The 13,202-nt window shown below is 37.5% G+C and overlaps 1 protein-coding gene across 3 annotated transcripts in view; it reads left to right on the top strand.

Annotated features, from left to right (window-relative positions):
- LEPR (leptin receptor) overlaps window positions 1–13,202 on the top strand; it is an 81,332-nt gene that overhangs the window by 22,525 nt on the left and 45,605 nt on the right. For all 3 annotated transcript variants that reach the window (XM_084871356.1, XM_084871355.1, XM_084871357.1), the window contains exons 2-4: window positions 2,807–2,866; window positions 8,851–9,180; window positions 11,140–11,263. In XM_084871356.1, the coding sequence (XP_084727482.1) occupies window positions 2,827–2,866; window positions 8,851–9,180; window positions 11,140–11,263 (494 nt within the window). In that variant the 5' untranslated portion in view covers window positions 2,807–2,826. The remainder of the gene's footprint in view (window positions 1–2,806; window positions 2,867–8,850; window positions 9,181–11,139; window positions 11,264–13,202) is intronic.

Raw genomic sequence — 13,202 nt, 5'->3', positions numbered from 1 at the left:
TTTAAGAAAACATTATGAAGAACTATCTCAGGGCTTATTTGGGCCAGCTGAGGCCTGGGGCTAGGGCTCAGGCTGCTCTGGGCAGGCACCTCTATGGTATTTCTAAAGTGATGATGTGTACAGGAACTTTCTTTGGAGCAAGCAGAAACACCTATGAATACAATGGTGACCTTGCTCTCTGGATTCCAGAACATCAGGTCAGAAGTTGAGATTTCCATTATTAAGAAACAATGGAGCCGAAACCGGTTTGGCTCAGTGGTAGAGCGTTGGTCTACGGACTGAAAGGTCCCAGGTTTGATTCCAGTCAAGGGCATGTACATTGGTTGTGGGCATATCTCCTGTAGGGGGTGTGCAAGAGGCAGCTGGTCGATGTTTCTCTCTCATCGACGTTTCTAGCTCTCTATCCCTCTCCTCCTTTCTGTAAAAAATCAATAAAATATATTAAAAAAAAAAAAAGAAAGAAACAATGGGAAGAGCTGAAGCTAGCGTGATGCCACCAGCTTAGTTTGGAGAATCATTCCGGGAGCATCTTGCCATTCACTAATTCACTCATTCATTCAGTTAAAATATATTGAGCACTTGCTATAGAGGCAGGCTTCTATGTATGAAGGATATAATGATGAAAAGGAAATAGTGAAAAAAAATCTGTTGGTCTGGTGGAGTTTACATTCTAGTGGAGAGGGTTAGACAATATACAAGAAAAATAGAAAATCATATTCACATTACTATTAAGTAATAAGGAGAAAAAAATTCAGCAGAACAGCAGATAGGACATATTGGGATGGGGAAGGAGTTGAAGTCTTATTAGATAGGTCAGGGAAGGCTCCTCAGGGAAGGTGACTTGAGCAAAAAGGAGAGCAGTGTTTATGAGGTCAGTGAGACAACAGAGGTCCAGGACCTTGTAGTTCTGTTTGGGACTCAGACATTTCCTCTGAATGAAAAGGGGAGTACTGCAGTGCTTTGGGAAAGAGAGACATGATCTGGCCTATGTGTTCACAAGACCACTCTGGCTGTTGCATGGAGAATATATTGAATTGGGGAGCAAGGGCAGCAAGCAGCAGGGAGACCAATTAAGAGACTCTTCCGATCTTCCAGGGAAAAGATAATGGTAGCTTAGAATGGGTTACTCGTAATGGAGATAGTGAGAAACTGAATTTTAAATTACCATGAAAGTCTGCCATTGTTAGAATGTTACCTGGTAGGCAGTGTTAAAGTTAGGCAAAATTGTATTCTGATTTCAGTGTTAGGTTTATTTTACATTTCCCTAATCTGTTGCTCTCATTTTATTTTAAGTACTCTGAATTTTCAGCTGAGAAATTTAACCATAAGAAAGCTTAAAGCAAATTAATAGGCCATCCTTAGGAATTGAATTCCAATTAATGGCATTTTTATATTAGATTTATTTTGGTCACTTTACCATTAATTTCCCCTTTGCTTGATTATTTTCCTCCTCATGTTTAAAAAATTCTATCACTTCTTTTTCTGTGTTATTTTTTTCTATAAACCCTGTTATATTCTTTTCTGGTACAATTTCTGGTGCATATAAATATTTCTGTCTTAGAGTCCATTAAATGTACCACCTTTCACACTCTATGTCCTTTTCATACCTGTGGTTGTTTCTTTTTTATATAAGAACAAAACCTGACTGCAATATTTCAAGCCATATGAATAGTTTTTGTTTTTCATGGAACATTAAATAAAAGAATGGCTGGCTTATGTAAGGAAAAACAACTGATCTACTTTGCCATTTAATTCAGCAGATAATATCAATTGAGTTAAAAGTGAGTCAGATTAATTGTTGGACTGAATGATTAGTCACTAGTCAGTTCATTTGAAACACTTAACCTAGTGATATGTTTATCTATGACACATTCTGATTATGAAACTTGTCCTTGGGTTTATTTAATGAAAAAATTTTGTGTCAAAAACAGGTAGCATTAAAAAAACTAAAAAGAATTTGCACACATTTCATAGGATTTAATAATGAGGATTTCAAACTGAACCCTTTTTTAATAATCCTAAATAAATATTGTAATGTCAGTGTATAAATAACTCAAATTCTTACGAAAAACGAATTGTCTGAAAAACAAATTTACCAGATTACAAAATGTTCATACAGATCTATTTTCTTCCCAAGAGTTATTAAGTTGTAAACTAAACAAACATGTCTTTCTGTTTGCTCATCACATGTACCAATTCTCAGATATGACTCATGAGGTATGTATCTCATTTAATGTTTTATAATGTTATTTGTAGTAAAGATGTAATTTTTGTTTTCAAATAAAATCACCCAGAATTTTGGGAAGTTCAGAGAGTGACTGGAGAGATCATCTATCTGATTTGTAGATGAGGAACCTGAGGTCTAGAGTGTTGAAGTCCCAAGTCCTATCTATAGCTAATTTGTAAAAGAGCCTAGATTGATAACTAAGACTCTTGACACCTAACTCAGGGCTTTTCACCTTATATTAACTTGTGTGTGGTGAACTGAATCCCCAATTTGAGATTTTAAAAAATTGGGCCCTGGCTGGTTTGGTTCAGTGGTTAGAACATTAGCCCCACAGATGGAAGGGTTCCAGATTCAATTCTGATCAAGGGCACATACCTCAGTTTCAGGCTCCATTCCCTACCCTGGTCAGAGCAGTGAGGGGCAACCAATTGATTATGTGATATAAGAATATGTGGCATATTTTGACTATGTAAGATAGCATGTGCACAGGAATAAATCTATAATACAGTTGTCCTTTAATATGAAACACTTCCCTGATATCAGTTCAGAGTATTATTGATGATTAAAACTGTTTTTCAGGTGTTCTTCTCTGAAGTAAGATGGCTTGTCAAAAATTTTGTATGGCTTTGTTACAGTGGGGTAAGTTATTTATCTTTTTCTCCCACTTAAAAATCATTTCTAGTTTTTAATTACAGTTGAAATATATTATTTTATTAGTTTCAGGTGTATACAGACATTACCTAACTTACTAAGTAATTATCCTGATAAATCTTTCACCCATCTGACACCATACATAGTTATTAGAATATTAATGACTATACTAGGGGCTCAGTGCATATATTTGTGCACCTTGAAAGGAACTGTGGGTTGCAAGGCTGCAGTGGGCACAGGGGCAGGTCTTGGCCCATCCTCCACACCCACCTTGGCCACTCTTGTCATGGCCCACAGTCCCTTGTCTGCTGCAGCTCCCATGTCCTGATGGAGCCGGCCCCAGCCCTGCTTGTACCTACTGATGGCATGGAGCTATTGGGGCCAACACTAGCCGTGGGTGTGAGCAGCAGCTGCTGCCCCAATCACCCCTCAGGAGCAGGGAGAGGTAGAGAAGCCCCAAATGGTGATGGGGGCTGGCAGCCACTGCTTGCACCCACTGATGGCACCAAAAGATCTGGGCTCGTGCTGGGTGCCAGCAGTGGGTGCAAGCAGCAGCTCTGGTGCCAGCAGTGGTGCGAGTGGGGCCAGCACTGGCAGCAGGTATGAGCACCTGGCAGGACCATGGCACACAAGAGCAAAGAATTTTCACTAACCACCAGAGGTTCACCCTGATGACAGTGACTGGCTCCATGCCTTGGTCTGTCAACCTCCTCTCTTACTCCACCATTCCACCACAGCCAATGCCCACCATGTTCCACACGCACCCCCTGGTGGTCAGAGCACGTCATAGCGACCCATTGATCAGTTGTTTGGTTGTTTGGTTGTTCCATTTTTCCTTTGTTCGGTCTGTTTGCATATTAGGGATATATATATATATATATATATATATATATATATATATATATATATATATATATATATTGTTGTACTTTATATCCCCAGTAGAGGCCCAGTGCATGAATTCATACACCAGTGGGGTCACTCAGCCTGGCCTGTAGGATGGGGCCAAAACTGGTTCTCTGACATCCCCTGAGGGGTCCTGGATTACAAGAGTGTACAGGCCAGGCAGAGGGATCCCACTGGTGAATGATCAAGGCCAGAAAGGGACAGGGGAGGTTGGCCAGCCAGGGAGGTACTGTGGGAGGGCTCCAGGGTGTATCCAGCCTGTCTTGCTTAATCCCAATGGGCCAGACCCCAGCCAGCAAGCCAACCTACCAGTTGGAACGTTTGCCCCCTGATGGTCAGTACATGTCATAGTGACTTGTCGACTGGTTGATTGCCCCCTAGTGGTCAGTGCACCATAGCAGTTGAGCAGCCTTAGCATATCGTTAGCATAGTACGTTTTGATTAGTTGAATAGATGACTGGAATACCAGACACATAGCATATGAGGCTTTTATTATATAGGATGATTATTCTGTAACAACAAATTTGTACCATTTTTTTTAAAAAAAATAAATGTTTTTATTGATTTTAGAGAGAGAAAAAGAGAGAGGGAAAAAGAGATAGAAACATCAATGAGAGAGAAACATTGATTGGCTGCCTCTTGCATACTTCTACTGGGGATTGAGTTCACAACCTGGGCATGTGCTCTGACCAAGAATCAAACCAAAGACCTCTTGGTGTATGGGACAACACTCAGCCAACTGAGCCACACGGGCTGGGCCCCATTTGTACTTGTTATTAAATGTCCATGTGTAAAGTAGAGATTTTTTCTCTTGGAGATACTTTTTCCTATATTTGCTAACAGAAATTTCTGTTTCCAGGTAGGAATTCTCATGCTCATGCTCACTTGATGAAAGTATAAGTGTGGAAATGAAAACCTTTTATCCTTTTGCAAATAGAGTGAAAATGAACACTATTCCCAACTCTTGGAAAGAACCTGATTTATATTCTACCAGAAATAACACACCCCCCCACACACACACACACACTTCATATTTATAGTTGCAAAAATAGAATTGATCTCTATACTGCTCTGTGTTTGTTTTTTCAAAATACATTTTTATTGATTTCAGAGAGAAAGAGAGAGAGAGAAAAACAAAACAAAACACCAATGATGAGAGAGAATCATTGCCTGGCTGCCTCCTGCATGACCCCTACTGGGGATCAAGCCTGCAACCCAGGCATATTCCCTGATTAGGTGTTGAACCATGACCTCCTAGTTCATAGGTTGATGCTCAACCACTGAGTCACATTGGTTTGGCGGGGCTGTTCTGTTTTTTTGTTTGTTTGTTTTTCCCTACTTAACAGCTTTTCAATTTACCATGCCTTTTTATTTTTACTTTTTTTGGTATTTACTGATGTAATTATTTTTTTCATGATAACATGACAATGAACTGTATAAATCTACCTTAAATTATTAACTTATTTGACCAATTCCCCATTAATAGAAATTTTATTTCTGTAAATAATGCTGGATTGAAATATATATACATATATCTGTATATTTGGGAGAATATTTTTGTAGATTAATTCCTAAAGAGGGATGTTTATTTTGAATAATGTGCACATTTGTTTTTATTTCAGAGAGGAAGGGAGAGGGAGAAAGAGAGAGAGAGAAACATCGATGTGAGAGTGAAACATTCATTGGCTGCCTCCTGCACACCCCCTACTGGGGATCAAACCTGCAACCTGGGCATGTGCCCTGACCAGGAGTTGAACCAGCAATCCCTTGGTGCATGGGATGATGCCCAACCAAATGAACCACACTGGCTAGGGCAAGAGTTACTTTTAACTCAGCCATTTTGTCCTTGTCCACCTCATTAGGTAGGCCAATCTGCTTTACTCAGTCTACTGATTCAAGTGTTAAATTAATCCAGAAATATTCTCACGGACACACCTAGAGTAATGTTTGGCCAAATGTCTTGTAGGCCTCAACAAATTGACTCATAACATTAATTATTATAGCCCAAACACTTTATTATGCTTTGCAATTTTCTCCTTGCCCATCATTTGCTTTTTAACTTTATTTCCTTTTATAGCACAAAAATTTATATATACATAAGAATACATAGGAACATATACATATACATACATACATATATATACACACACATACATACATATATACACACGTATATATATATATATATATATATATATATATATATGTATATATATCCTATATAACAAAAATCTAAAATGCAAATCGACCAAACAGTGGAACGACCTATCACTATGATGTGCACTGACCACCAGGGGACAGACACTCAATGCAGGAGCTGCCCCCAGCCCACAGACCCCAGGCCAGCCAAGGCAGGTGCCAGTGATGGCCCCACGTTCACCCCACAGATTGGCCCTGATTGTCAGCCAGCCTAGGGACCCTACCCATGCACGAATTTCATGTACCAGGCCTCTAGTGTGTATGTATATATTTCAGATAACAGTAAAACTTTAATTCTCTAAATAAAGGAGCACTTTATGTGGTAATAATCTTTAAAGTAAAAGACTATGGCACAAAATGATGGGTTTTTTCTCCAATGGAATAGAGATGCAATCTGAAATTCTATTTTGCATTCTAACTGATAAACAATAACAAATATCATATTATAATGGGATATTATCAAGGGATGATATATACCTTAGAAATTTCCATCCTGAATACCACCAGAAGAATGCCTTCAGAAATTAAATGTATATTAGTTTTTCTCCTATCCATTGCAGGAATATCCTCAAGAGAAAGCTTACAGATGTTCTTTTACTATCTTGTGATTTTTAACTGTCCTGAAGCACAGCAGGCTTCTGTTTGAGATTTGTCACACATTGCCAATGACTTTTGAACATACTATTTTCATTTGCTTCTCACTGCATTCTAGTTTTATTCTGATGTTAAAAAAAACTCATCATCTAATTTAGGTTAATTTCTTAGTTTTTAAAATTAAAGTCAAGCTATCGTTTATAAAGCCCATCTTATCTGGCAATCATTACCTGTGTGTCAACTAGTTGTGAGCATCTACTTGGCCATTCCAATATAAAGGTGCTCTTATTAGCTTCTCTACTTCTTTGTTGTACATACTATTCTTTCTCATTGTAGCCATCTATATATTTACAGAAAATACTCAGGATAGCTCCACTGTTACAGATTTCAGAACAAACCATGTCACAAAAGACTATCAAAAAGCAACAGCACACTCATTCTTTCTTAGATAATTCTCTCATCGTCTCTACCTAATTTTGTTAGGTCCCACTTGAATGTTTCACATTAAATTTCCCAAAGGTTTGCAGTGTGATCAGTTTCTGTGAATCGGAAAAGTCCCTGGGATATTGTTACCATGATAACATGCTTTGAGATGCATTCTCTGGACTCCTCGCAGGTTTAGGGTTCATTTGGATGGAAAGAAATATCATTTTCAAAGGAAGCATGCAAAAAAAAAAAATAGAATTATCTTTTAATTGAACGGATTCAATAGCTGCTATGTCTATGACATTCATTATTACATTTTAAATTTCAAATACTTCTTTGAGGAATTTAGGCTAACTTCAGTTTAGCCAACTGAATCCTTCATGTGCAGCTAGAAAATATAATGCTTTTAATGAATACTATTATATATTCATGGGTTTTGTAACACCAAAGAAATGTTATTCTCTTTTCATTGAGATATTATAATTTTAGAAATGTGTTAGAAATATTGAAGTACAAAGGAACACTATTGCAATGAGGATCCACTTTCAGTGATGTTATGGTAGCTAATTATTCACACGGGGCAAAATAATGTTAGTCATGCTAATCAGTTTTGCCTTCATTTTTGCATCTGATACATGTTTGCATTAATTTATATTTATAGAAAGGTTTAGAGACTAAGCTGTTAACAGTCAGTATTTATATATTGTTTGGATATTTTTATGTCTTATTTTTATAATTTAAAATAATTGTGAATTGATTTTTAAAAATTTATATTTTCTTAAATTTTACCCTAATTTTTCAAAATATTTATTCCGTACAAATTCATGCAGGATTCTCAGAATTCTCATTCTGCATTAATCTGTATATGAAGTAACACAGCTGTTGGATTTAGGTAACTTGTAAAAGAAATAATTATAGAAAGTTGATATTTTATTTTCAAACAATTCATTATTTAAAAACAAGTATCACTTTTGAGGATTATTTTTGGTACAGGATTTTTTTTTATAATTGTGCTTAACTTGATGTATCTTAAAAGTGATAATTGTCTTTAATCAGCAATGGAAGATTCCTCTAAGAAGTCTTGTCATTGTGTACCGATTCTTGGAGAGTGCATTAAGGGTATGTCTCATATGATGTCATATATCTGAAGGATAATGGGCAGGATCAGTTCATCTAAGTATTCTGATGTTGAAGACAAACCCTTTTTCAGTGAAAATACTATTAACATTTTGATGTCATTCTCCTTAAGAAATATTAAAACAGCTTGGCTGGCGAGAGGTTCAGTGGTTGAGCATCGATCCATGAACTCAGGGCACATGCCTGAGTTGCGGGCTTTGATCCCCAATAGGGGGCGTGCAGGAGGTAGCCAATCAGTGATTCTCATCATTGATGTATCTGTCTCTTTTTCTCTCTCCCTTCCTTTCTCTGAAATCAATAAAAACATATTTAAAAAAAGAAATATTAAAACAGCACTTCAATATTTATCTATGTAATTGTCCATTCAGATATTTGTTATCTATGCTGTAGTTCATTAGAATATTCTTTAAAAATGGAAATTGAAATATTTGAACTTTCTATTCATTAAAATATAAATTATACTAATGAGAAAGTAGATGCATGAATTTCCAAAAAGGGGTGCTAGAGAGTGAAGTTGCCTCTATAAATAAATGCACCTCTCAAGTATAACACATTATACAATAGAGGTACAGAGCCATGTGTTAGGTACTGATTGAGCACTTGGAAAGTTAAATAATTATTGTTGAGCACTGCATGGTTTAATCTTAGATACTTCCTATTTATGTCTTAGTTAAAATGATTTTTTATGTTTGTTTTTAATGTCCAAACAGAATTTATTTACATGATAACAGCATTTAACTTGACATATCCCAGTACTCCTTGGAGATTTAAGCTGTTTTGCATGCCACCAAACACAACTTACGACTTTCTCTTGCCTGCTGGAATCTCAAAGAACACTTCAAATTTGGATGGATATTATGAGCCACTTTTAGAAGCTAAATTTAATTCAAGTGGTACCTACTATTCTAAATTAACATCCAAAACAACTTTCCACTGTTGCGTTTGGAGTGAGGAAAATGAAAACTGCTCTGTACAGGCAGACAACATTGAAGGGAAGGCATTCATTTCAACAGTAAATTCTTTGGTTTTTCAACAAATAGGTAAGTATTTTAATGTTCCAAGATTTAGCTGTTATTCAGCTGTACTGAACAAAATGTTTTTATTCTCTGAAAACTGCATGGAATTGATGTCTTATGGATGGGATTCTTAACGCATATTATAATTTTATATTAGCAACAGAATTAGGATTCATCATGTGACTAAACTAATAAGCCCCCAATTTTTTTATGTCCCATAAAATAAGATAAAAATGTAATGAAGGAACTTTTTTTAAACTATAAATACATTTCTTGTGGTCTTCTATATGTGCTTTAAAATGAAAAAGGCACACCTAATTTATTAAATAGATAAAATATTTAAAATATTCAATTATTAAATTAGTTCCATTTTAAAGCATTTATGAGTAATAATATTTGTTCAAACAAAGAATTGCTCTGTAACCAATAGATCTTTTAAATCAAGGAGTTTTTGTTGTGTGAGGTTAATGCCTACTAATGTAGCTAGTGTAGTTAATAATACTGCATCTGGAGATCTAAACAACACAATTATTTCCAAGCCTGCTGGAAGAGCTAATAGAGCAGAGTCGCTTGATGTGGCAATATAGAGACCTACAGGATGGAAATAAAGGCACACATATGTATAGCATTCCTATCTAGGACTCATCAGGATTTCTCAGCTTCTACACTATTGACATCTTGGGCCAGATAACTATTGGTTATGCGGGGCTGTTTTGTGCATTGTAGGATGCTTAGCAGTATCCCTGGCTTCTACCCACTAGATGCCTGTACCACTCCCTCTCCAGTTGTGACAATCACAACATAGTTCCAGGTTTTGCCAGATGCCCCATGGAGGACCAAATGGCCTTGGCGGAGCACCACTGATTCAATGGAAAAAACACTCCAGTTCGTGGAAACCAGTTTAGGAGTAAGGATAAAGGATGCACATGCAATAAAATCAGAGTTTTAGAACAAGTTAGCAGTGCCTCCAATTGAATCTATAGTCTTTTAATTTTGTTATAAATTTTTTTTTATTCCACTGCACTGTTATTAAAATGAAGCACTTAAAAAAATCTGTAAAGAAACTTAGCCATTCTAGTGATTATTAAATGTATTAAGAATGAACGGAAGAAATCAGGGTCCTTAGGATGAGCTTTGAAATTATTAAAAAAAGAGTTAATATTTTCTTCACATAAAAGTAATGATTACGATGCTGTAGATTTTAATTTCATATACTGTATAAAGGCTAATAGCTAGTTATTTCTGAGTGAGTTAAAGTCTTTAAAACTAAAATTATTAATTTAAGTGGTGGTTACTGAAGATTTCCATTGATTATTCTGCCAAGAGGGGCTCAAGAAATCTTTTAGGTTTGGGAAAATATGTTACTGTTGCCCTAAGATAGTTTCAGTTTTGTCTTACTAAATAGTCATTGGATTTATTTTTTGCTACTCTGGCTTCTAAATTACAAGCCACTTATAGTTTATCTTACATTACCAGCTGAGTTTTTCAGTGTGCTGTGAAATAAACTTTCATCAGTTATAGTTGGAGCCTGTAATATTATGATAACAAGAATTTAAGACATGCATCATAGTTCAAATGTGAATCACCTTGCTTTTATTGTTAAAATAGACACAGAAATATTGCTCCACATTTGCTTGTACTTTGATATTTAATGTTCTCTTTTCTCTTGGAAAGTGAGCATAAACTGAGCTCCGTGAGGATTTTGTTTTGAGGATTGTTCTATGTAAGTGATTCAGGATAAAAAGGTCTAAGAAGCAATAATTGAATTTAATTCTCTTTTACACAAAAAGGAAACTGAAGGCCAAAGACACTGAATGACTTTGGCAAACACATACCACTAGGTAGAGCCCGATTTGTTTTGTTTTCTCTCAGAACAGGCAGTGTGAGTTGTGTCAGAACACTGGTAAATTTAATTTAGCTCTTCTCTTGTAGTGAATTGTTCAGAATGTTTTTCAGATTTAAAGTAGTTTATTTTTAATTCAGGTGCAAACTGGAACATACAGTGCTGGATGAAAGAGGACTTGGAATTACTCATCTGTTCTATAGAGCCATTATTTAAGAATTCTTTCAAGAATTATGACCTTAAGGTCCATCTTTTATATGTTCTGTAAGTACCAACTAAATTAATTTGCACAGTTCTATGACACATTTTTTAAAAAATGTATAGAAGTGGATTGTGAAACCTCTCCTATTCCATACATTTCCTCTGATATCTATGTAAGTTTTTAGGTGGCAGTTTATATATATACTAGAGGCCTGGTGCACAAAATTCGTGCACTGCAGGGGGACAGTGTCCCTCAGCCCAACCTGCACCCTCTTCTATCTGGGAGCCCTTGGGGGATGTCAACTGCCGGCGCAATCAGGCCTAAACTGGCATTTGGACATCCCTCTCATTATCTGGGACTGCTGGCTCCTAACCATTTGCCTGCCTGGCTGCCTGATTGCCCCTAACCATTCTGCCTGCCAGCCTAATAGCCCCCTAACTGCTCCCCTGCCAGCCTGATTGCTTTTAACTGCCCTCTCCTGCAGGCCTGATCACCAACAATTGCCCTCCCCTGAAGGCCATCTTGTGTCCAATGGGGGCAGCCATCTTTGACCACATGGGGGTGGCTATCTTGTGTGTTGGAGTGATGGTCAATTTGCATATCACTCTTTTATTAGATAGGACTACAAGTCTGGTGCATGAACATTTGTGCACTCAGGGTAGGAGGGTCCCTCAGCCTGGCCTGTGCCCTCTCACAGTCCTAGAGCCCTCAAGGAATGTCTGACTGAAGCTTAGGCTCGCTCCCCTTAGGGAGCAGCCCTAAGCCACAGACATCCTTAGTTCTGTCAAGGAAGCGGAAGAGGCTCCGGCCACCACGCCTGGCTTGTGATTGAGCAGAAATCCTCCTGTGGGAGCACACTGACCACCAGTAGGCAGCTCCTGCATTGAGCATCTACCCCCTGGTGGTCAGTGTGCATCATAGCAACTGGTTGTTCCCAATCGTTCTGCTGTTAGGGTCAATTTGCATATTATCTTTTTATTATATAGGATTTTTTATACAACTTTTTTTTTTCCCCATTAGTTTTTCTATTTTCTCCTCTTTATACAGGTGGCAAGACATTGCAGATATGAATGGGCATATATTCTGAAAAAAGTATGAGCTCAATTTAGGGGGGTTAGATATTTGAATGGAGGGTGGGAATTTTTTTCTATTTATTTTTCACAGGCTAGTGGTTGGGACAAAAGTGCAGAGAGTTTTAATTTTAGTGCTTACTGATGTGTCCCAGGCCTGCCCATGAAGCTGTGGGAGCACAAGAGTAGGGTGGGAGCCTTGGTGAGGATATCTAAGACAGCTGGTGAGAGAAGAGAGATGGGAAGGCTGCCTAATGAAGGAGACCAGCTGAGTTGAGTTTTCAGGGCTGAAGAAGAGCTAAGAAGAAAAAAAAAAATGTCAGTAGGTAGTATTGAAAAGCAGATCAGCATTACCTGGAAGCTTCTTAGAAACTGAAATTCCAGTGCCACTCCAGAACTAGTGAGCCAGAAATTCTGAGAGTGGGGCCTGTTGGTATAAGTTTCAACAAGCCCTTAAGTGATTCTGATGAAACTGAAGCTTCAAAATCCCTGGTGTAGAGGTTACTAAGACATATTTTGGAGTTGGATCACCTGGCTCTACCACTTACTAAATGTACATTCAAAGCACTGGCTATGCTTGACAGCATTCCTCACTCTAGAAATTAACTGACTGACATAGTCATGCAAATGCTTGTTGAATCAATTATTTGTTGAATCAATATTGCTAACATGCTTTCTAAGGAATTTTTGTTAATTTACCCCTCCAAAATGTATTGATGAGGCAAAATTATTATTTTTTAAAATTTATTTTGATTGCTTTCAGAGAGGAAGGGAGAGAGAGACCGAGATGGAAACATCAATGATGAGAGAGAATCATTGTTTGGCTGCCTCCTACATGCCCCCTACTGGGGATGGAGCCTGCAACCCGAGCATGTGCCCTGACCAGGAATCGAACCGTGACCTCCTGGCTCAACCACTGAGTTACGAAGGC

The sequence above is a fragment of the Pipistrellus hanaki genome (assembly GCF_964339955.1).
Source record: "Pipistrellus hanaki genome assembly, chromosome: 2".
NCBI lineage: Eukaryota > Metazoa > Chordata > Mammalia > Chiroptera > Vespertilionidae > Pipistrellus > Pipistrellus hanaki.
Note: the sequence above shows the minus strand (reverse complement) of the source record. Positions and strands in the feature narration are given on the sequence as shown.